Here is a 26,414-nt window from a genome sequence, read left to right on the forward strand (position 1 = left end):
TAAATCTAAAGATATTCAAGACTGAAAAGTCTAAAATCACTATTACAGGCAAGATCCAAATATAGGAGCAAAATGAAACAAGCTTCTACTGAAACATTATCTCGTACCCATCACAACTGTAAAATTCTACATTGTAGTCACAAATGATATACAGAATTTGACAGGGAGCATCACTGAATGATTCTGTGTTGTAGTTGTCTTCCAAGAAGATAGAAGTAAAACTACAGCTGCCCCAACATAAGAAAAGCAATAGAAAAATCTGAACAACACAGATTCCAGACCAACTTAGAATAGCTAAGTAGAAACCAGAAATACGATCTTTTCCTCAGAAAGGAAACATGTGGAATCAAAAGAAAATGGGGTATTAAAGGATCTGTCTGTAATTTGAATTCTGTCATATGTGCCTCATCCCTTACAAAAGCAGCTAGTATAAAGGTGAATTAGCAATTACACTAGACCTGTCATCTGTAAAATGCAAGGAATATCTAAATAAACTCATTCAGCTAGAAACATTTATTCATCACTTCTTACAAAATGCAGAAGGCCTAACATTTCTGGCAGAGGAGTTCGGCCCTACAGCCCAGGAGCTCCAAGAACAACTTCAAACCCTTAATGATGCTCTGGTTTGGTATATTATACTCCTTTATTATGTATGCTCCCTATCCAGGTTCTGAGTTTTTTCTTCTGTTCTGCAGTGAACAATCAATCTAGAGCATCTTTTGCCTTTCCTTTGCAAGAGAACCACCCATCTGCACTTAACTCACGCAAATAACAAACAACTCTCAAAGCTCCCACAATAAAGAGAGATCAATGATCTGGAGGATTCACTTCAGAAGGAGGCATAAGGACAGTACAACTTGATGTGATCCCAAGAATCTGCAGACTGCTTTATTAATTCTGCTTTTTTTCAAGAAGAACATGAAAGAAGTAATACTGTATGATCTTGCAGGTGTAGATAAAGACCAGTATCTCACTGAGCTATGGGAAGAGGAAGAGAATTAATCTGAGGGAACTTGAAGTACAGCCAAAAATTTTTTAAAAACTGCTCCATACTAAAGAAATGTAAATTAAATACAAATGAGTAATAACGAAAAAAAACAAGTTGGCCTTTCTCCTCAAGGAGGAAAAAAATGGCTTGCTCAGCCAATCTTCCTCAAGTTGTGCTTTTCATTTCTAAAGATAAACTACTTGACTATATCACTATCTTGGTAAAATGTAGGAGAAAGTGAAAAGGGAAAATATTAATTCACATCCACAAGGAAAAAAAATCACTAATGATCCAGATTCATAAATGTAAGAAATACACTTTAGTACTGAAATAGTATCTGTTCACCCAAGTACATTCAAATAGAAATCCACTTGAAGAAATGTGCCTATTTCTGCACTGTTTTAGAAAATGTAATTAGGCTTTTTAACATCTTGAGTACAAAAAATAAATGATCATTCAAAAAAATTAGCAACTAATTTCCATCTCTGAACACTCAGAACACGAGCATTTTTCTGAAATTGATCTCAAACCCAATGCCTTGTCACATTGTATGGCAAGATGAAAATGAGTCTTCTCTCCTACATAGTCCCAAATTTTAATCAAGCTGAAATACATAACTTTTTTTTTTCCAATTTAATCCTTTATCTGAAAAACACTAATAGTTTCAGGTATTCTATCACATGAAAGGGAATCTTACTTTTTCCATTCTTACATTTTAGAGTATCTTTGGAATCTTCTATCTTTAGAATCTTCCAATATCCAACAGTTTCCCTTCTATTGTTGTAATTCACTAGGATTTCCCTTTTTTCCTTATGCTTACCCTGATTATTTGAAGGTTTATGACTACCCTCACAGAAGTTTTCAATTCCTATTCTTTAACACTAAACTGAATTTTTCAGCTCTCAAACTGCCTGAAGCCACAGTTCCACTTTTCATGCTAATTGAACAGATGCAATAGGTAGTACAAACCCAAGTTCACCTATACACTAATTCATTAGTATGTACTACACATACCTGTTCCAGCAAGGCATAATTTTTAGAAATTAGAGCCAACAGACCTTTAACTCTTGTGCGAGTAATATGTACCACCCAAATCTCTATGCATATGCATAATATAGAAAGATGGTAATGAAGTGAACTGACAAAGAGTATTTCAAGTGATGTTCTATTTGGACAGTAGTTAGCCCTGTGTTGTTATTTTTCATTAAAGGGGAAAAACAATTATTTCTGTAATCAGGATTACAGTGCTTCCCCAATTAGGCTACTGCTGAGGCAGAGTGCTTTCATGACAAAGAGCTGGCTGTCACTTTCACAATGAAAGAACTACTAATGCATTACATTTTTTTGAGGCTCAGAACACGCTCATCCCACAGTTGCACAAAACAAGTGTAACACAAACATACACAGAGTATACACACCAGTACTTCAGACATACTGGGGGTTTGTAACCTATCATCCTGAAGCTGACCCTCCAGTCATATTAGTCAACAGTAAGGGGGAGGTAGAAGAATGAACCTGACAAACTTAATTCACACAGAAGTTTGGTTTCTAAACTGTTTGCTCTGTAGTAGCTAAAGAACGAACATAAGGGTTTCAAAGTTTTGCCCACATAAAAATCCTGGCTATAAACTCAATCTTAAACTCAAGGCCTCTTTAGTATGTGAGTAAATTCTGAAGATCTACTTTCTCTAGTTATCTGTTGCTTTCAGAAATTGAAAACTGCAATGTCAAGAGATTTAAATCACTATTTTTGTACCTCCTGCTTAATATTCTACCATTTTTTGGTAATTCAGAAATTAAGTCTTTCTCCCTATCTTTAGTAATTTCTAAAAATGTCTTCTGAATAAATCTGCTTATAGAGACAGCATGTGTCACCACAAGTTTCCTCACAGCCAGCATCTATTAGCATTCACTAAGTACCCAAAATCAGTAGGCCACTTTAGTACCACCTACCACTTTCTTTTGCAAGATAGTCTCAATTTTCCTTGTAATATGGAAAATTTTTCCACCACAGAAAAGGATCTGATTTATTCTTATCATTTTACAGGGGCACAGAAGTGGTGGTAAAGATACAAGTTAATGGCATGGGATGCACTATACAGCCACACTTGAGTCACCTTGCTTTGAGTGAGAATGCAGAGATGATCTAAGAGAAGGGCTCTCACAGGGTAATTCTGGTCTCTGAAAAAGTATTCAAGTCATCTAGATGTGCAGAACCCAGTTTGTACTATCAGGAAATGAGAAAGACAACCATTTTTCAGTTTCACTACTTTCATTTTTCCCTCAGTATACTGACAGCAAAGTTTTTTGATACTAAAGGGATTTGTTCTCTTTGCAAAATGTTTAATGTGATGATCTAAAAAAACATGTCTTTGTTTCTTAAAGTATCAGAATCATCTAGAAGTGAAACATAAAAGCATGTCCTACTTCCCCAGCCTTGAAGTGAAGAATACTAATACTGAAGGAAAGAGAAAAGTAGAGAAAAGTAGTGTTTGTAACAGTTTAGCATTGCCTTTTAAAGGTGATAACTATTTCCTGTATCTCTATCTCAGACAAAAAAAAAGTCTCTTTAAAAAAAATCTCTCTCTATTCTCTTCTAAGGAATAATTCAATCTGGGATGAGGCAGTTTAAAGACCACTAGAGTATTACAAAATCATACCTCAACTTCCTTTTAGGATGCTACTCTGCAAGCTTACTCTTACTCCTGTAGCAAATTAGTTGTATTTCAAAAGTACCTTCTGAAAATGGAAATCAAAGGCTTGCATACAAATACTTACTGCAGGTATCAGTAACTTTTTTACTTCTTCAACAGCCCTCTTCAGCTTTATTTCTGCTCTGTTTTGAGCATCCTCCACAGTGATAAGTACATGTAAATCTTCATTCAGGTGTTCCCAGTTGGGCTTGCCTCGATTCTGTTCTTCCTAAAAAAAATTAAAACATGGAAGCTATGAAGCACTTACATTCTGTATAAAACAATCACAAAGAGTAGACAAATTCAAATTTATAAATTCTGTAAATAGTATGAACTTTATTCTCAGCAACGTTTCTTCATACTTTGGAGACTTCCGTATCATATGAACTTAGCTTTCAAAATATCATTTTTTGGGGTTTTGGAACCTCCTACTCTATATTATACTTTTAAAAGACTGCAATACATATGCTATTTCCTAAGAGTACCTCCTCCAGCTGAATAAAGGAACAAGAATAGGAATACAAACATAGTATTACTTTCAATATTATTTAGAGCCTTTCAAGAGTAAAACAGGTAAGACATACTAGTGGCTAAGCAACCTATCTTTTGAGGAAAAGTGAAACAGACACCAGACATAGAAACTCCATCTGAATCACTACAAAGAACAGGAAAGCAATTCTCCAGTGTTAAGAATCACTTTCAAATACTCATGAAGATAAGATTCAAAGAATCAAACACTCCAAAAGGAACAGAAGTTGCCATTTTCAAAGGAGAGTTCCATGTACTGGATGAAGGAAAGACAGGAGGAGATGACAAGGCTTTAATACTGAAGTTATGTAAGGGCAAGTGACAAGATGGTCACCATTACACAAGTACTCATCACATCCATAGCATTAGTAATCCCAAAGATAAATATAAGAAATGTTTTCAGAAAGATATAGCATGCTAAAGAAGCATTTCAATTTTAAACAACAGAAACCAGCAAATTTAACTAACACATTCAAGTATCCAGTCTTCCAAAAAATAGGATAATGAAACACAACACACAAGAAATTTTCCAACTCCTTTTTTAAACAGTTAATAAAGCTAGCTAAATTTTCATGAAACTTCATTGAATTTTGACAATATTTAAAATATAATACAACAATTTTTAAAAAATGAGGCCTCAAAAAAAAGCTTATTACAACTTTGAATCTATAAAAAGGCCTACATAAACAAACACTACTTATTTAAAATTTAAAAAGCTGAGTATAATAGAAGCGTCTCCTATTTGTAAGATAAACCCTTGTGGCTTAGCCACAATTCATACTTTAACTTCATCCTTTTTTTTTTTTTTTAATTGCAAATGTGTCTTTTTCCCCAAATTTCATGAAAAATTCCTCCAGGAAATCAAATACATTGAGGAAATGTTCCAAGATTTAATACCAACAAATATTTGCAGTGCCTCGTATTCACATATACCTGAGGGAGCACTGCTCCTCAGAGTGTTTCATTTTTAATTCAGCCAAGTCTGAAATGTTTTGTGAAATATGCAAGGATAAAAACAAGGGGTGGGGGAGAACTGAACCATGAGAGATGTATGAAAAATGGATGTAAAGGAATCAGTACTTTGAAACTACTTTTCACTATGTATGTAACGTCCACATGTCCATTACTCCACACTATCAGATACAGTGGTGTGTTCTGTTGTTTTTAATGTTATTTTTGCCAATTTTTTTAACAAAGGTGGCTGTGAAATTAGGTCTGCCCATTTCAGAAGCTGGGAACAAAGAGAAAAATAACTCTCACTTATGATATAATACAGAAAGTGATGCAAAGTGCAGCTGAGTTAAAACATCCTCTTTGTTGAAATACAATCTTTGAAAGAACTGTCCATGACAAGGTATTTGCAACTTATTTATTCAGTTGTGATCAAAACTCCACTGTTACTTATTAAACAATTCCATTTTTTTTAAATCCAAAGCGGGAATGAGCTGTTTTCTTTTAAGATGGTGACAAGCAACACCAAAATGAGGTAGTATATAAAATAATATGTAACAGGTATGAAGAATGAGAGAAGGTTCCTAAACCAGCAGAGGGCAGAGGAAGAAATGTGCAACTACCTATTCTGGCACTGAGCCAGTGTTGGAATGGGAAAGGTCCTGGTTACTAACACCAGATGCAAGAAACCTGCACAGCCCCAGTAACAAGGAAGGCAAAACAAACAAAACAAGGTTTAAAAGGCCAAGAGGAACAAATGTTAAGGAAAGGTGTTCCCAGGTAAAGCAGCAAGTTCTGCTCCTGAAAGACAAGGAATGCCTCAATGCAGTTTTAGCTACCACGCCATTAAACACCATGCACCATGTTTGTAAATAGTGTTAGCAAACATAAAGGGGCTTCATGGTGGTGTATCCTTTTCTCTCATAATGAAAATAATATGGTGCAAAGTCTCCAAAACTTGTGTCAGATTAATGTTACATCAAGCACTGGCACTGTACTCCAAATGAGTCTGTTGCAGCATGAGAATTTTTTCCTCTATTTAAAAAGAGAACAAAAAGCAGCATATAAGACAAACAAGCTGCATATAGGACAAACTAACGATACTGAAGATTTTTTTATCCCCCTAATTAACTTTTTGGTGGAACATGTTGTGTAAGGTTTATAGTCATAGCTATTATTAAGGTGAGACCTCACAGCACAAGTAAACATATAAACTACTTATCAGTAAGATAACTGATTAGTGTATGACTATGATAAGCTCTTCTATGGCCATAAAGTACAGTAATAAAAGTGCTGTTGTTGAGGGTGCTATTCATTACACCACACAGTAGGCCTGAAAAAAAGGCTAAGAGTAAAATTTTGCACACTGTTTAAAAAATAAAAGAAAAAACAGAGTTTGGAATGGGCTTCCAATTTATGTTTATGAACCTCAATACACTGGGGTTATGATTTCACCCAGTGCTCCCAATCTGTCTCATGAGATGGTTTTCTTAGTGGGTTAAAGGTTTCCTAAGATATATCTTTTGTTTGATTGGGAATGCTAATTGAATGTTATACCAGTATGTATATTTCATTATTTATGGGTTTGGTTTTATCCAATTTGGGAAATTTAGGTCTTTACTAGCTCATTCATTCCAACAGAAAGTCAGGTGCAAAACACAGAGTTACAATCATGGGAGAGGTAACCTGCAAACCTCTTGCACTTAAGAGCTACCATTTCTTATGCTACCTCATTCTCCTTTTAAATATTTTTTAACAGGATGGTTTGGAAAAACATATTTTCTCCCAAGTAAAATCTTTATTTAACTAATCCTCTGTGCAACAAGTCTTGAACACATCTTTTCTCAACCATGCTTTGTTATAGTAAAGCCTGAACAGCAAAGTTGAATATATCCGGAACACAAGTAGAAAAGTAACCTTCTGAAGACTCATGAAATATGGTCCAAGATTTTAAAGGCTGATTAGGGTTTCTTCTGAATTTTTGGGGGAGAAAATGGTGAAAAGATGGGGAGGAAAGAATTACTAGGACTTGCCTCATTGCATAACTTGGTACAAAGAAACTACAAGATGTGGCGGTCTTGAAGTGAATTGCAGATAAGACAAACCAGTTCACTTCAGAGATTCAGAAAATCTCTGGGGTGGAAAGGAACCCTGAATATCATCCAGTCCAAGCCCCCTGCTCAGGGCAGGGTCAGCTCAAGCATGTTGCTATGGGTCAGGTTCTAAATATCTCCGAGGACAGACACTCCATCCCCTCCCCTGGGAGACGTGTTCAGTGTTCAACCAGTGCTCAGTCACAACATAAAAAACCCTTTTTCTTAGGTTTAAACATAATTTCCTTTCTTTCAGTGTGCACATTGCCCCTTGTCCTTCAGTAGCAACTGTTCATCCATTCAGCCAAGTTGCCAGGTCTACCTATTGAAAAAGCAGTCAGGAGTAATAGAAATGGCCATGAGAATTATTTTGGGAAAGAAACATTTGCTACCACAGCAGGAAGGGCATGCACACTGAAGGAAGAAACAGCATCAGGGAAATCAGAAAACCTGACTAAGACTTGGGGAAAAACAAATTTCAACTGCATATATTCAAAATTATATGGCATGCACGATAAGCAACTGGCAGTGTGAAGTCTGCCTGCATCCCAGAGATTGCAGGAAAAATGGAGACTGAAGATGTACTACAGATGAACTACAAAGTAAAGTGATTTACACCATAACCTTGGGGAACAACAATATTAGGAGAGCTTAATTATAACCAAACTATCTTGTCTGCTGAATTAAAGAACATTAAGGACAACATAAATGGCAGATGAAATTTCACTGTGTTCCTTGTTTGGCAGAAATTTCAGTATCCTTAAATATAGCCTAATTCTGTAGACAGATTTGCTTTCATTCTCTTGCCTGTGCATATACACTCATTAATCCTAAGAGTACCTATGCACAATAATGGACTGCTCAATATTTATCTCGCTATTAGGGACAATGTATTAGGTAGTTAAAAAAAAATATTGCTACAAGTCCTAAAATTTAGCTGCAGAAAAAAAAAAAGTAGCGTAGTACAGGAATTTTCTAGGAGAGGGATTTAGGGAGAAGCAGAAAAGCAGGTAAAGGATGCAACTGACTTGAATCTATGAAATCAAACTTAAATAATAGAAAGATTGTTGCTTCTGGGGAACTACTGCAGTCCAGCTCACTGTAAAACTGTATCCCATATTTTCCACACACCTCACCATACCACAGTAACTTCAAGTTGTGGTCTTGCACCTCTGCATCTTGGGCCTAAATGGCTATTCCTATTTACAGCTCCATATCCCATCCCAATGCTTTCTTCTAATTCCTCAGCTTCTGACTGAACAAGACTGAGAGAGAAGCTTCCTAGCTTTCTGTAAGCTATGCAAAGTAGATGACTGAAACCTCCTCTAGAATAGAGCTCAAAGTCAGGTCTCTGTCTAGCCAGTACGTTTCAAACAGCTTCAAACCCAAATGAAAGAAGTGTCAAGGTAGACTGAAATTGTAAAAATTATTCAAATGCTGGAGAAGGAAAATATCAACACAAAGAAAGTCACCAAAAATATTTCATCATCAACTTAAAAGAACTCCTCAGATCTGATTTCTCACCCCAAAGACTTTCACAGTATGGCAAACTGAACAAAAATAAATTGAAAAATTAAGAACTGGTCAAGTAGGATACAGTCACTTCCAACTGTCAGAATACCATTAAAGAAAAATGAAATTAAAAGTAATGAAAAAATACTATGCTAGTACCTGTTTATATGCAGCCAGAGAAACATCTGTTAGACAATAAAGAAAGAATGAAAGAATGCATACAGCGTGGGAAGAGTGGAAGCAACTTTCCCACACGGCACCTTTTTCAGAAAGCTATGGGCTATTGTATAGTAATTAAAAAAAGTGCAGCTTCTATTCTGTGCACTTTTTTCCACTCCATCTCATACAATTTCCTGTAATGTAAGCCACTGAAAAGATGCAAAACCAGCTCAGTACCAGCAGCGGGGAACTTTTAAAGAAGTCGAGCCACCAGTTCAAGCAAGTGTTGAAAATTACTCTTAGTATTCTCACTCATCTCGAAGTGATAGGCTATTAAATTCTGTTTTCATCAACCTATTAAGCAAGCTGGTCTCCCTACTGAGTGACAAAAACCACAGAAAAGATAGAGTAAAAGGGAAGAATGTTTTCATATAATGTCAAATTGAACACTAGAATTAAAAGGCATCAGAATGGCTTTAGTCCTTCAAATGATACAAAAGTTTAATTCAAGTACACTAAGAACTTTAATTAAAAATATCTTAAGATAGAAAAACCAATATAATCACTCACAGCTACTTTTCGGAGTCAAATGGAGGAGGTAAGATGTGGAGAAAAGAAATTCAGCTATTTAGTAAAAATCTCACAATATCTTTTGTCTAATAAATTGTGCTGTAGGTACATTAATTGACAGTAGGTCTAGGTGAATATTTCTTTTCCACAATGAAAACATTCACACATATATATCAAAACTTCAAAAATAATTCAAAGAACAGTTTAAAAGAAACTGTGTGGATTTAAAAAAATAGAACTAACATGTTGATTTTAAAGAATTCTGAAACAGAAGTTAAATTTAGCAAAAAAGTCACAAATAAGGTCATAAATAAAATCCTGATCTAATTTTAGTATTTTTAAGTAAGACATGATATGTATTGCAGCCATGCAACAATATCTGAATTAATAAGTCGAAAAGAAACATTATTCAACCAGTCAATAGAGTCTACATCTTACTTTACAACCTTTTGTTGACACAGCTGAACTGGTAAAAGCAAGTCAGAGGAATCTTAGAGGAATGCACTTTGCCCTAAAGTCATATACTCCCAACCTTTGAAGAGTTGTCTGTCTTCTGTCGTTTAATGAAACTTCTGTTCTTGCAACTGCTCTGCCAACCCGAGCTACAGAATTTTATTTTTAAGTTTTTGGCTTCTCTGCTGCAGAGATAGTTCAAGACAAACATCCAGAAGACAGAAGATTTCTGTAACATTGTACAAGGAATAAACCACTCAGTCTACAAATAATTCCACATCAGCTGATCCATATTCATGGGAAGTCCAGACGTAATGAAGCAAAAATCCCCTGGATAATCTCTTACTGCTGTGTTACTGCATCCTTTCCTGGGCAGTGCAACAACTTCCTAAGGTTCACTGCCTCACTGCTCCCTCTGGGACTGGCCCAGCAGCACAGCAGCCTTTCACACCACAGGCTGATGCAGCAGATGCCTCCCCACTTCCCCCTCATCTTCTGCTGGGCAAGGGAGTTTGCAACCATGAAGGGCTACAGTCAACCAAGGTCAGTGCTGGGAAAAGGAGAAGAAGGTGAAGCACCGTATTTTAACAATCCCCTTAAAAGGCTGTCTCACCACGTCTCATGAAACTATCATAAGTGAAACCCAATTATGCATGTGCCAGGGACAGAACACAGGCATCTTTGTTATCTGGTGTGAAGCAACCTGCTCATCTGTGCATTAAATGATAGCATTACAGTAATAACTGTAAATGGGGCTTCCTCCTTCCATTTTTGTGACTGAATCTTAGGTCTTGACAGGATTGGCTGCCACAAAACAAAGAAAAAATCCCAAAAAACAACCCCTCCATCTCCAAAACTGTATTTGAATGATACAGTCCTGATATTAACATTTCAACAGAAGTTCTTAATTTAGATGAGGCCTGCAAACAAAATAAGGGCTAAGGTAAGTACCAAAAATAGAGGTTTTTATCAGATGGAACTCCAAGCCAGCCTCGAAGAAAACCAGTTTAAAATGACGCACTAATTACAGTATCTGTTTGAACAACAGAAGTAATTTTATAACATGAAGCATCAGAACACACTGATTGTCCTAACCCCTGCTGATAAACTGCTTTAATTGTGCAGTTACAGTCAGGCAAATTAACACAGACTTTTGCTCCTACTGAGTTTCTAATGGCAGCAGTTCACAAGCAGAAAGCTGGTAAAAAAAGTACGGCTACAAAGGAATGCTGAGGGAACAGCACCTGGTCAGGGAGAACAGCAGCTTACTCCACATTTAGAATTCCTGACCAAAGTTTCCACCTATAGAAACAGAGGATCAATGGCTTAAATTAACAGTCACACACTTGTTGTTTTGGTTGTCAAACAAGTTAGTGCTATTTATCGAGTCTTTAATTATAAATTATTATTGTACAGCAAGATTATTGTATTATTGTACAGCAAGGCAATTTTGGATTGAAAAAGTAGGTGTCTTCCAGCATGCATTAAACTAGCCAGTAGCTGTCAAACATTGTCGAAGGACATTATCTAAAGCATCTTCTAAGAATTGTTCTAAAAAAAAAAAAAAAAAAAAAAAAAAATAATTTGGCGGCATGAAGCAACCTAATGTTTAAATGACACAAGAGGATTCTGCTCTCTGTCCCAAAGCCTCACCACAGACACTGCGCTCAGGACACTTCAGGCACCGCCCCAAGTTCAGATCTCAAAATGGTTCCTAAATGCTCCCAACAGCGCCCTGGACGCTTCAGCTTCCCAGCACGAGTGACCGGGGCCGCCACAGCCCCGGGGGCTGCAGACAGGATAGGAAGCCCTGTCACCATCATTGTCACCATCGCTGTCACCATCGCTGTCACGGCACGGCCCGCAGGGCCGCGCCGCACGGGGAGCGCTCCCCTGCACGGACCGGCCCACAGGAACTCGGGCAAAGCCGGGAACTTTGTGCCAAATTGCTTCCAGCCCTGCATGTCCCCAGCAACCTCTGCTTGCGGGCTTCTCTCGAGCTGTGCCCTGGTGAAAAATAAGGTCTGTGGAACAAGCTGTATTTTCGAGTGCTATCAAAGCCCAGAGCCTGTTAAGACTGAGTATTTCACGGCTGTGGGATAAAAGTAAAAAAGTTTTGCACGCATCAGTATCCACAGGGAAATAAATGAGAATTTAGTACATGAAATGCACAGCGTAAACTCAATATCTGGACGTATTCATTAGAAATGAATGCAACTTTTACTATTGATACTTAAAATTACTATGAAGAAACTTCACCCAGGCAGAGGAGTGAGTGTGTTAATTTCTCTGACTTTGGACTACAGGTAAGAGTTTTAACACTTTATCAGTATTCCTGGCACAGTAAACTTTATATGGATACTGTTACACTGATATTTAAGTACGGTTTATTCCTCTACAGAAAAGGGAATAAGCACGATGAAAAATTTCCCAATATTGTGTTTCTTTTTACACACTGTCCACTCACTAAACAAACATCAAATTCCCTTGAAAGAAAATGAAATACCCATAAATCCGGAATGCAACTCTTAAGAGTTAGCTTTAGCTGGCTTTGTGAAGGGAAGTACCTCTGTATTCTGAATTGCAAGGTACAAAAGACATTTTTCAGTGCAGGCTTCAATCAACAAAACGTAACCTGTGAAAGTGGACACATTGCTCAGAGCATTCTCTATAGGCAGTAAGTGTGTTTTAACTCATGACTCAAGTCCATTCATCATCAGTCACTAATGAAATTAACTTCAAAATAACCTGCAACTGTTCTAAAATCACTTCTGCATATTTCCCTCTGAGTTTATGAGCATTATTAATAAGTATAAAGCTGATTCCACTATTCACCTTTAGATGGAGAAAAGACAACAAAAGTGTTCTTTTATATGCCTTATTATCAAGCAGCAGCTATATACCACACATTCATAGTAAATTACTCAATTTACTTCAAACACTTTACTATTTTTACTTTTAAAATAATTAATGGGACGTTAGAATTATATATAAATATATATGTAATAGAAAAGTCTACAATGGATCAGTTTTTATGAACATGAAAAGTTATCTCTTAAAAGAGAACCAACATGTCACTAATATCATAGTGACTATATAAAACTATGGAATTTACTCTTTTAAATACATTAAGATTCTTTTCTATATCTGAGTTTTTATTTCAGTAGTATTCCAGTATTATGTTTTAATTTACCATTTTACTTCCTTCTACCCAGGAAGAAGACTAGGACACTAAGGTACTAGCCTTGCTAACACATCTCTATTGCACCCAAAAATTTATCAAGGTAACTAAAACTCTGCTGAAGTTCAGGCTGACAGGCAAAATAGTCTTAATTAAACTGAAATCTGATGACCATATTCCATCTCGGTTTTTCATACTAGGAGATCTGGAAGTGCTGACATGCAAAAGGACCTAATCTAATACATGCTCCAAAACTAACTCAAGGCATGGCAAATGGCAACTTCAAGAAATTTGCTTGAAGAAAGAAGCTGCAAGTCTAATAAAATGCAATCTAACTATCCAGTGGTTTGTACACATCCAGGAACTGAGCATCAAGATCCTAGTACTGCCTCAGGTAAAAGGTCACCAACATCACCCAGTGGTGTTCCAGGAGTGCCCTGGTACTGGGCCATGGAAACACAGAAGGAGACACTTCCCACTTTGCCCTCCTGCAAACCACTGCCAGGACGGTGAGGGGAAAAAGAAAAAAAAAAAAGGGGGAGGCAACCCTAGCCCAGCCAAAAAGGACTTCATTAGGAGCTAGGTTCCTGTGTGTTTACAGTTGAGAATTATTAACTAAAACATAAATAGCATAGTGAGGTGTACCCTTATTTTACCCTTATTTATAGCTTCAGCATGATCATCCTAGTTTTTCATTTTTCTATTAATATGAAACTTTCATTTTCATCTGTGCAGCAAACACAAATTGTAGACAGGATCACGGCACCTCTGATTTAATTATTTGGGAGCTTAGGGAAACATCTGAGCAGTGATTTCACATTTTGGAATACTTATTGTATTTTTTACACTGAAGTGCTATCACTATTCCTCAACTATATTTACAGGGAAAAAAACCTGCTTGCTCATTGGTTTCTCAGTCTTTTAGTGTACATAGTAAACCACTCCCAAGTATTTCTCTGAGAATCTTTTTTTTAATGGTTAAGAGAAAACCAAGCAAACAAACAAAAACCCCAACCCCAAACCACTGTTCTTGACTCCAATATGGAATGCCATTTACAGCATGCTGTATTTGGAAAACTGCACTCTGTGTTGTATTAGACACTAGAACTTGGCCAAGTAAAAAAACATTAAACAAATTATACTTTTGTGTTCAATGGAATGCATGATCAGCTCCTAGGCTAGTAGCGTAATTGTACGTGTTTTGGAACATTTTTCTTTCCTCTTCTGAAGCACTATCATGTAACTTTCAACACCAGTAACTGCTGCACATAACTGTGGCATCTCAGCCATTTTTATTTCTCCATTCCATGTTTTATTTCCTCTATCTTGTTTTGACTTGATTGCTGCTTCACACAGCAAACCTGGCCAATGCATTAGCATTCCCCTCACCAATAATGTGAATTCAGTGTTAAATTGATCTATTTTGCAGCTAAACTCATCCTCAAACCCCTGGGCTCCTGCTCTTTTATGACAGCTTCACAGGTACGTGATGCTAAACAAACTAAAAGGGCCAAGATGTATCAAAATATACCCACATTTCTCTTCAGGTGCTATTCCTGCTCAATCTAAACACGAATTCCAGAAACTTTCACTCATTTACGTTAAAAACCTATGAAGTGGACAGAACTACAATAACTCATACATAAATTTGTGAAGTTTCAAATTTTTTTTTATAATCGGGAATAAGGGATGGGATTTTCTTTCCAAACTGAATTTACAGACCTCTTAAGGAAAAGAAGGGGAAAGAAATATCAAGAGGAGAAAAAATATAACAGCTAAGTGACCTTTTGGAAGTACCAGAATAAGCAGCTGCTGATACCTTGCATTTTAATGCCAACACATCCACACCTCACTTCCTTCCTCTCCATTTGCCTATTGCTTCCAGAGTCCCATGGCTCAGCCCTTGCCTGCAAATCCGACCATTCTGCTGTCAGCATTTCCCCAAGAGAGGGAGAGGTTGCACATGTCTCGCATGAAGATAAAAAATACAACATATATCAATAGGGGTTCCTCTGCGTAAATCTTAGTGAAGGTCTTAAGGGAGTACACTGAAGACAACTTTGTAAAATTGCAATATATTCCTGACAACTCTTTGCTTTTTTTGTTACAAAATAACTGTAAACTTTTTAAAGAGAGAATTTTTCTTCCCCATTTTCCCATGCTGCAAACATTTACAATAATACACCATTACTAACATTAACATCTTTTCTGAGACTTCTCAGCACTTAGTAAAGGAAGTGAAATTTCACTAACTCCAAAGCTTTGCACGAAATGTACAAAGATGTTACTACAGAACAGTTTTAACATAAACTTACACTGAACACATTAACATAACCTCAGTGTGCCAAGAAAATTAAAAAGCACCACTCTTAGCCCACAATATAATGGACAAGTTTCAGATGCAGCATACAACTGTGCAGAGAAGCCAAATTTAAGAAAATAAAACAAAAATTCTTCCCTATTTCCTCCCCTCCCCCCAAAAATGAAGTAAAAAAGTAACAAGTTTATATTTTTTACTTCTTGTATGTACAAAAATGTGACCTCAGTTTAAGAACATGAAGTAACTACTGTTTCTATAAACTCAAATGAGACTTGCAGTGTAAAACAGAATTACTGTTATAATGATACGTTGTTAGCTTTATTTTAGGACATTGTGATCTTTAGGTTTTTGCTGTTTGTCAAAGCAATTAAAAAAGAGAGTCATGACTCAAACCAAACATACCTAGGTAGTAGTTGAGTAACTTCAAGGAAAGTTCCTTTAAACAGACATAAAGGAACTGTTTAACTGCTCAGAGAAATGAGGGGGGAAAAAAGGAAAAAATTTAAAGAGCTGAAACAAACACTCAACATCACTGATTTTTTCAGAATGGGTCAGGGATAGGTTGGGGAAGGGAAGGGTAGGGTATATAACTTTAACCTGTGACACTCAACAGAACTTCACCTGTGGGCTACAAGTAGCCAAATGCAGGAAAGAGGCCTTGTGCAAGAAAGCAAAGCTGTTTTTATTGCTAGGACCAAGCTGACATGGTTCAATGCCAGAGTTTTAACTCAAAGTCTATATTTTGCAATTCTTGAGAATGGTTCTTTGCGATTTGGATGTGTAACTAAATAATAACAACCAAGTTTTGACAAGAGCAGGCAGAGTCAGACTGGAAAAAACAGGGTGAGAGGGAGGGATGTAATCAATGTTACAACAGCCCTCATACATAAACTGAAGTGCTTTGTGCAATCCTCACCTTAGCAAAAAATAGTGCATCAAGTACTTATATGATAATGCCTAGTATTTTTCTTATTTCCCCTTTCTTGTTTCAATTCTTTGGATGAATCTTCATTGGAGATTTCCTCAAAGATGTACTCCTGCTTCCTCCAGGTGTGCCAAGATAGCAAGAACACTCAAGTGCCTAGGCAGCTAAATGCTACCCTGTACATTTGGATTAAAATTACATAAAAGTGCCTCTTATGCCAACAAGAAAGTAGAATCCTAAACATAAACCAAAACCTCTTCCATAAGTGGTCGCTTCAATAAATATTGACAACTTTGGTCACAATGTCCATGCGTATAATTAGAACACTGCGCTGTCACTTCAGAGAAAGAAACTGTCCCAAATCCCAAGACAGAACTATTCTGAGTTTTGTTGTATAGCAGGGTTTCCTCCACAGACTTCAGTTTAACACAGCTGCAGGGGTAACTGCTCACTCCCACAAGAGAAGTGGCTCCATCCCTTTCTCCTTCCCTCTTTGTACCAGCGCAGCAGCTCTGCGGCTCACAGAGCACCAGGCACTGCTGTCAGAGGAGGTTCTGCCTGTTCAGCAGGCCGGACTGGCTCGGTGACACACCCCACAAGCAGCAGGCTGAGCACACCGGAGGGCACGGGCAGATCTCCCTCTGCAGGAAGCTGCCAGCTGTCAGTCACACCTCTGGCAGGACACACAGCAGCCCAGGCACTCCCAAAGGGCGCTGAGGGTGGGGAGCCCCTGGCTCTCCCTGCCCAGGGGACATGCTGGCATTTGCAAGCGCCACAAACACCACATGTAATCTTATCGCAATACGCACATTCCTAGCAGAAGTTAAATATTCTGAAAACTCAGTTTCCACTCCGAGTTAGGCCTGCAGAGCAATCAGCTTCCTTCCACTACAAATGCTATTTCAGTTGCTTACCTGAGAAACTAGCACACTATGTCCCATGCATTTAAGCAAGGGTGTGTCAAAGAAAAAAGCCCCGTCATTCACAGCACAGTGATTAACTCTAAAATAAAGTTCACCTAGACACAGAGGTTTGGAATCTTCTTTAAAATGTGTTGTTTCACAGGGGATATTAATGCAAATTAAGTAAACTAACATACTAAAAAAAAAAGAAATTCTCTTATGAAGAATACAGAAAAATCAAATTTTCCACTGAGTACAGAACTAACAATAAACACTGGCTAACAAACTAAAGCTGAGTCCTTGAAAGAATTCAGAACTCCTGACTCAAATAATCTCAGCACACAAGTTCTCCTTGTATTTAAGACTGAAACCTTGCACACAGTCTGTAATTATACATCTATTGCAGCAGTTGCCTCAAATCCTTGCTACAATTACATGGGATTTGACACAACCAAGCTACCACCTAGATAACTCAAAAAGTGTGACCACTGTTCCAAACCTTCTTTACAAGCAATTTAATGCAACTACTCTATTGATTAGGATGACTGCAGAATGAGGAGTATTCCAGCACATGCCACATGTTCCCCAGGCTGGATTAAAACATAGTAATAGTCATGGCAAACACTCTATAGCTGAGTGCCATCTTGGCGCTGACATTAAATGACTTTTGAGAATACTGCTGGTAGTATATTAGGGGAACCTTTCCTACAGCACAGGAATGATGGATGTTCAGGATCCCCCTTCACTGCTCAGACAGCATCAATCCAGTGACTATAAAAAAACAACCAAACAAAAAAGCCCAACACAACCACTAAAAAAAAAAAACACCCCAACCCAAAGCAAACAAAAATTAAGTGAACCCTTCCAACAAACAAACACCACCAAAAAGAAGGGAAATAAAGCAAAAAAAAAAAAAGGCCAGTGCATAGCATTACAACTTTAACATTTCAACTCTTCATATACTCTCTGATGGTTTTCACAGAGTTCCCCGGTCCTTCAATGAATCTGTCCTTAAGGTCTGGGTTTGGAAGTTTTCATTCACTGTCTACACTTAATGAGCTGAAAACCACAAATTTTTAGTTCATTTAAAATACTGTACACTAGCATCAGCTCTAGATATAGCATCTGTCCAACACATTTAAAAAAAACCCCAAAACTTGTGAAATTAATGAAATAAATAAATTCTGTGAAGGAGTAATTATGACAATTATGTCCACTTTTTAAATTAGAAAACAACATCTAAGAAACCTCCTGCTCATAACATGAGCACAAAAGAAAGTGAAAGCTAGTCATAATTCTGATTCAAAGTCAAATATCACAATAGTTATATGTATGCTGCCTTCAGGAGAGAATGTCTAGATGTGCATGCTTCAAGATCCCATTCAAGTAGCAGTCCTACAACTGCTGTGTAGAAGACGTCATCATCCTCCCAAAAAGATAACTGGTTTCACAAGAACGTTTTGAATCCCACAAATTCTGGTAAAATGTACAGAAACATTCACCAAAGGAATGTAATTTTCTAAAAAAACTCATTACATAATGAGTTTGCTGACATCCTCACTCATTTTGAGTAAAACTGAGTGTGCCTACTAAGATCTGTAACTAACCAAATTATCACAGCTCCACTGCAAGTCGCCATAATATGAAAAATTAAGGCTTATTAAGAAAAATTTCAACCTCTGTTTTTTTCAACACATTCCCTCAACTAGCTGTTTCCCTGAGCTACCAAAGATAATAATTCAGAGATAAATATCATTAATACAGGACAGATAAAAAGAGGCAAACAGAATGTCATTACTGTATGAAACTACAGAAACAAAGTAAATCCTTGATGTGCTACCCAAGTCACTTTTCTAAAAAGAGCAACTTTTAAACAAATTCCAGTACACTATCAGAAACATGCAAAAAATTATTAAAAAACCAAACTGCTTCTGCTCTTCAAAAGACAAGTTACGAGATTCTTTCATTAAAATATCCATTATATACGTTTTCAGATTGCATGCTCATCTGCCCCCACAAAAATCAAATGAAAGTTTTACAGTTTAACCTCATATACTTCTGAATTATAGAAGTTGAAGGAGATAAGACTGGGTAGAAAAGGTGATTATGTGGAAGCTTTTCTTACATTTTACAATGGTTTCATCCACCTTAGAAAATAAGACAGCTTTGTACATGAATTGAAGACAAAAATAATTACACACTTCGCTCGCATCCTTGAGAGACAGGTAGAAGAAAGGTCAATTTCTTCACTATAGACGTTTCCTCTTCTTCAGAAAAGCACAAGCATTACAGCTTTTCTCAAAATGCATTTCCAAGAGACGACAAGGATTTACTGCCAACTGACGGGTCCTGACCTCCCACCTCCTTTTTCCCATCCTCTCCCTTCTCAAACTGGCACAGGTACTAATTTAGATCAACACAGCTTATTAACTAGCAATTTATTTTTTTTATGCCCACTGAACTATTCTGTCACATTGTCTGACCAAAATCTAGCTTCTCTGCTGTTCCAACTGTAACCTTCTAATATGAACTAGAACATTCCTTCCCACCTCCCAAAACAGAAATTTAGGAAAGCTTTCCCAAATGTTTAGTCCTGTATTTTTATGCAACGATGCAAACTCTCTGCCTTTTAGTCACAATAAGGAATAGGAAGGTCCAAAAAAAAAAAAAAAAAAAAAAAAAAAAAAAAAAAATCAGTGAAACAGATGGATAGCTCTTTCCTGTACCTCTAATAAAGGCTTCAAGATGATGTGATGCCATCAGGAGAAACTCAACATGAGCTTTCAGAAACATCCCTAGCACAGAAATAGTCACAGGTTTTGTACAGTGCATAAGAGGCTGCTCAGATATCCAAAGTGAGAACGCCAAAGAGCTGAACACCAGCAGCTGGAGGCAAGAAACAATCTACACTACTTTTATTTCTCTAAGAAGAAAATCACTTACGACCTACCCAACAAATGTCCATTTAGTAGGTCAGTTCAAAAGAAAAAGCTTTAACAATTTTTATCACCTTTCTAATATTAGATCTTAATATTAGAACCTTTCTAATATTAGATCTACATAGTTTTACACCAGTTGGGTTTTGCAGCGGTGTGCAACTGATGTGAAACCTGTCTATAATCAATACAAGCTTAAATGTATTCTTCCTCACACAGAATCATAAAAAGCAAATTTAGGAAAGGGGGAGAGGCCGAGTTTCTTTTTCAACCAGAATCTCCTCAAATATACAGGTGATTTGCAAAAACTCACTGGAATGTTTACAAGAAGTAAAACATTTACTTGCCTCTACCTCCAAAATTGCTGCATCATGGCTGTCTCTGCTCTTAAAGGAGACCTGAAAAGCAAAAAAACATTGGGCTTGTGCCCTATTTTGCTTCTTTAAGATGTTTGAGAGGCATGAAGAGTTGGAATTAGGGCTTTTTTTTACCCTGTGATGGACATTAATTATTCCTGCTTGTTTACACCTGAGACTAAAATTTCAAGAAGCCATAATATAAGACAACCAAGTAAAGGAAAAACAATGCAAGAATCAACAGAACCTAAGTCACAGAAGAAAGAACAAACTTACAAACTTTTTTTTTCTCCTCACACCTACTTCTTCAAGTTCTCCTCCATTTGGCTGATGAATAACACAAAATCCTTTTCCAGAGTTAAACATTCTTGCACTACCACTATTTGTGATTTGCACACAAATGAATGTTTTAACACTATGCATGCTAAAGGAAAAAAAAAAAAAAAAAAAAAAAAAAAAAAAATCCATGAACTGGCTAGCTATAAAAGGGAGACAAACATGCCTTTCCTTTCCTCTACTAATACAGCCTGTAAGACATTTCCTGTATATGCTGTAGTGATGCACTTATCAGAACAGAAAAGCTGCTGCAATGTATTTCCTAAAAATTAGCATATTTCACCTCATAGCACTAGTAAAAATAAAATTAAAATTTATGCTAGATGCAAAGGAGCAAAGAGTATGGTTTGTTTTAACTAATGCCCATTACTGCTAGGGCAAGTAGAATAGCTCATTAGTATTAAGTGAGATGGGATGGCACCATGTATTTCCATTCAAAAAAATTGTTCAAAGCCCTTTCCTATTCCTTCCACCCACTTCAACTAGGTAATTACCATATATGAAAAAGGAAAGTCTAATTTTTTTTTGTAAAAAGGGAAATTTAAAATGCTGTTTATGAAAAACATGTAGTCATCAAAAAATAAAAGCACAATTCCTAAAAATAAGGACAATATAGCCAAAGTACATCCTTAGAATCTATTTAAGACAACAAATTCTCATAGATGATATATCAATGAAAAACTACACTCAACCAGTACAGGTTGTAGTCAATCTTTTAGGCCAAATCAGTGAACTGGCTGAAGGTCCTCATTATTACACACATGGAATGTGACCTTCCTGAAATGCTAAACCAACATTAGACAGGCCAAAGACCTGAGCATCTCTACCACAGGTCTGTTACTCAACTCAGCTCTCCATTATCAACAATTATAATGTTACTTCTCCAGCTGCAACAAACAAAAGGCACCAATTCAAACAATACTGGCACTTAACTAAATACTCCAGCAGCATAATTGAAAAGGGGTTATTTTGGTTTGTGGGTTTTGGGACAGTTGGTTTGTGTTTGGGGGTTTTTTTGGTATATTTTGCTTTTGTGGTTTTTTGGTTGGTGGAAGGGGCATGTTTGGTAGGGGTTTCTTGTTTCCCCATATACAAATTATAGACAGCGAATGGAACTAAATAAAATAATGAAAAAAGCAATAAAGTTCATGTTTAAAATACTGGGGAAAAGTCTTGATTTAAAAATGAACTACCATTAAGAAAATGATGTTTCATTTAGAAATTACTTACAGAGTTCTAAAAAGAATCAGATTTCAAGATGACACAAAAATCTGTTTCAAAGCTATGAAGAAAAAAAAAATCACAAAATGACTGGTTTTTTTTTTCTCTTTTCCGTTGAACAAGAATTATTTTCATCAAAAAGTGCTTACTCCTCTGGGTGAAATAAATGGTGACATAGCAAGCTAGAAGTTAAAGTGACAATATTTTAATACAGATACTCATGTGTCTCATATCATGGAATGTGAAGGTGAAGTTTAACTTTGCAGGTTGAGTCTATTTAACAACCAGCTGTCACTGAAAATAGCAGCCCTGACTCTGCTGCTTCCACTGAGCTGCCCCTGCTGCTCAGACAATTGTGCAGGGGCCAATTTAGGGAACTCACAAACTCAACTGACTCCTGAGGATGCTCATGGAGCAGTGGGAACAGATGTCCTACGGCCTTTAATGGGAACTGACCATCACATCAATCCAAACATAGTGCCACACCACTCACAGAAAACCTTCAAGAATTTGCAAGAGAGAGAGTATTTTGTCCTCTGAGGACTACTAATATGATTAGAGCTCAGGCATTACTCTGCTTAAGAGTGTGTGAGCCTCTTCAAACCTGCATAATTTGACGCAAATTTAAGCAAAGACACTTTGAATTAAATTCTAATTTAAGGATACCTGTGGTTACTTCAATATCCACTCTATCGCCTTCTTAAGGAAAAGTGTATTTATATAGTGTAGAGTCACTTTAAGATTACCAAACATATGAATGTTACAAACATATTACTTTTTTGTTTAAATTATGGTTTTAGTACTCTTTTTACTATGCAACATATAGTACATATACAACTATTTATCTTGATACCTCTTCTGCCTGTGCAATTACCTCATACAAAGTATTAAACCCTATTTAAATGTTACAGGGCAGAAGTGTCTGACTGACTTTGGGGAAAAAAATAAATCTAAGTAATCAAGTAAAAATCAAAGTACCTCAACTATCAGTTTCAATGCTATTCTCCACAGGAATTTGAAATAAATTAATCTTCTGCTGTAATTTAAAAACAATGCTTAAACTGTATACTCAAACTTCTTGCTGCAAAACAATATGGTCTCACAGGGAAAGACACCTTCACAAAAAAGTGCTTGCCTAAGTCAGAAAAATCATCAGTGAAAGCTGTTGATAGGATTTTTTCCCCCTGCTAGTGAAGAACATTTTAATTATTCAATAAGCTACTCTAATACTCAACAAAAGTAAAACTCAAGTTTCCAATGCTCAGCTAAGCATACACAGTATAACCTCCATATCCTCCTCCCTGCTCTGCCCCCAACCCTTACCCTGCAGGCAGAGCTAATATGATTTATTCCACTTTTGTAGGATGTCACATCCTTGTGATGGGGACAAAAAGGTGGAAACCATCTGCACTAAAACTTTACTGACTGACTTAGTACGTAACATACAACTATTTAGCACACCAACAAGTCAAGCTTCACGAGGCAAGGAAGGTGTGCATTGCAATTGCAGAGTATGCAAAATAAAAAGCAGACACAAGCTCATTATCTATAAAAAACTTAAAGGAGACCAACAGCATGAAATACACAGACAAATCAATGGATGAAGAAAGAACATCAGAAAAAGATGAGGTATCTCAAAGCAAGACGGGATCTTTTCATTTGGCACTTAAATACATTTAATCTCTTTTAATAGTTTGTTCTAACACGATACAACACGCAGGATAACATACCTAATGGAGTTTTAAAACATTGTCCCATTTTAGGCAGAAGATGCTAGTTCATTACTCTGAAGATGCCAATAAATAACCTCTTAAATCTGATGATGCAACAGTACACAAAAATGCCATGAATATTCAAAAACACAGGCATGCAACAGTTTTTCTAAAATACCTATATAAGAAAAGGCACTAAGATAATAAAGAATCACACCAAAGGAGAAAGTTTGCACTGCTTATGTTCACCAAGAGTCCAAAGAGCAGCTAAATTACCTCTGAATAAGCACATAACACCTGAAACTCCAGGTACAGAAATCATAGTATAAAGCTCCACATTGAGCTTTTCACTTTGTATATTTCGAATGTTGCCTTTATACATGGGAGTAAGCTTGGGGTTTTTTTGGTGGTATGTCACCAACCACACACAGTTCCAGGACACAATTCCATGCAGTCTGCAAGTTCTGTATGTCCTTATGTTCAACCCCATCCTAATAAAATGGCTCTTAACACTATTAAACACTGTAAATGCTAGCATGCAGAACAGAGTGAACAGACTAGAATTCAAACATCCATATTAATACAAAAAAACTCAGTTACAGAAAGCAAGAAAATTTATCATCTTAGAAAATGTACTTGGAAAAATCACAGATAAATAAACATTAGAAAAAAAAAAACCTTTTGCAACTATTGTCACAATTTTGTGGAGACTTAACACCTTGTTCTCAGTTTCCTCCTGATCCCTCAGGCCTAATTTTGTTCACCTTATACTCACTGCATTTCCTGTTGTCTGTGTTGCCTCACTTCCTTTTCAATAACTGCTCTGCAGAGTCTCAAATTGGTTGCACAGGTGAGCATACTTTACTTCTTTTTTTGAAACAAGCAAAAAAATCCCCCAAACCCCTGCCTGTTTACAGGAAGTTTAGTTTTTTAGTTTTTCTAATTTAAAGCAAATAACAAGACACACAACAAAAGACTGCTACTCTAATCACTAAAACTTGTTGCTGAATACTGCTCAGGATTAATGACGACTGGATATTACAGACATGTCACACACTATGACCAAAGTAACAGCATTTAATATACCAAGAAAAAGAAATTATACATGATTAACATTTTAGTTCTCCAAGATTAGATGTAAACAAATCATACTGGAGTACCAAAATTTTAGCTTGATCTTTACCAACAAGCTATTTTCATTTTAGCATATAGGAAAGTACAAAGTCTATGATGCACAAAGCCAGATATGGGGGGGAACCCCAAACACGGAAAATGCAACTTGATTACAGAATTGTTATCTACTTTAGCAGCAGACACACACACACACAAACACAGTGTATATACATATGTATAGGTATAACAAAAGATTTTGTGATCTCTGTAAGATTTTGATAAATTAGACAGTACATTATACTATACTGAAATTTTATTCTATACATCTTACCCATTATGCCTCTTTTTATACTTAAGCTTATCTCCTAGTAATTTTTTCCTAGTTTTAGAGACTTTGACCGGAAGGAATAGTCAGGATGATTTAATCTGGCCTTCAATATATCATAGGCCATTACTTTTCAATATAAAAAGCACTACTCTGACAGTAATCATTAAAAATTGGTTTAGAGTGTATCCAAGGTCATCATAACTTGACTCCACTAATATACAGAATTAAGTTTGTTTCTAGATGGATTCTTCACATTTTCTCTAAGAGAAATCTCTATTACTCAAAATCTGATTCAAAGAAAAATCTTAGCTTTGAGGCACAGATACACCAGAGGCTAACTGGTAAATTCTCCTTACTTTCTCTCACGTAAATTTTAAAATTTTACACCTTAACCTCATTCTCAACTGCCCTAATGGCTAAAAAAATGGACAAGAAGGGATAAAGAACATCAATATCATTGCTGAGTACTTTAAAAAATCTTAGGTAGCTGTACTCAGAGTGACCTCACTAGAGAGAATACTTCAAATACCAGATGCACCAAGTACATTGATATGCAGCCAAAACCTGCAAGTACAAATGTGAGACATACTCTATAGGTCCCAACCATAAATAAAATATCGTTCACATTTTTAGTTTTTTCTTGTTGATCCTACATAGGCAGGATCTGAGCCTGCAGGAAATTATGATTCATTGTGTACCTCTGCAATAAAACCCAAGTTTTACGACATGCTTTCAGCAGGACTGTTTTCATCAGAAAGAAAAAAGCATGTTTAGCAGGTGTATATATATTTCAAATGACAAGTACCATCAACTCAGATTATAGGGGGAGATAGAGGGTCTGAATTTTCCTCTGTGGTACATAAACCCTGTCAACAGAATGCTTAACAGTGTTCTTCTGGATGATTATTTGGAGAGCTGAAAGCTCTCAGCTTCTAGATTTTTCATGTCCCAAAGCTTAGTGGTAGAAAAGTTAAACTTTTTTTTCAGAGTTACCAAGAAAGTGAACTTTTCCAATTTGACCAAGTGTATAACTTAACACAATTATTTTTGTCCAAAATTTTAATGAAATTTGGGAAAAACTGACCATGGGGTGAGTACAGAAAATTACCATATTTGTACACTGCAGCTGGCATTTCT

The 26,414-nt window shown here is 36.6% G+C and overlaps 1 protein-coding gene across 13 annotated transcripts in view; it reads right to left on the bottom strand.

Moving 5' to 3' along the window:
• QKI (QKI, KH domain containing RNA binding) overlaps positions 1 to 26,414 on the bottom strand; it is a 155,126-nt gene that overhangs the window by 50,197 nt on the left and 78,515 nt on the right. For 8 of the 13 annotated variants that reach the window (XR_010027122.1, XR_010027121.1, XM_063151765.1 and 5 more), the window contains exons 4-5: positions 20,559 to 20,609; positions 3,767 to 3,910 (exon numbers count right to left, since the gene is read on the bottom strand). Coding sequence is in view for 11 of the 13 variants with exons in the window: in XM_063151765.1 (XP_063007835.1) it covers positions 3,767 to 3,910; positions 20,559 to 20,609 (195 nt within the window). In the remaining 2 variants the exon portion in view is untranslated. The remainder of the gene's footprint in view (positions 1 to 3,766; positions 3,911 to 20,558; positions 20,610 to 26,414) is intronic. The other 5 variants (XM_063151769.1, XM_063151767.1, XM_063151773.1 and 2 more) reach the window with 1 other exon arrangement.

The sequence above is a fragment of the Melospiza melodia genome, chromosome 3, assembly GCF_035770615.1.
Source record: "Melospiza melodia melodia isolate bMelMel2 chromosome 3, bMelMel2.pri, whole genome shotgun sequence".
NCBI lineage: Eukaryota > Metazoa > Chordata > Aves > Passeriformes > Passerellidae > Melospiza > Melospiza melodia.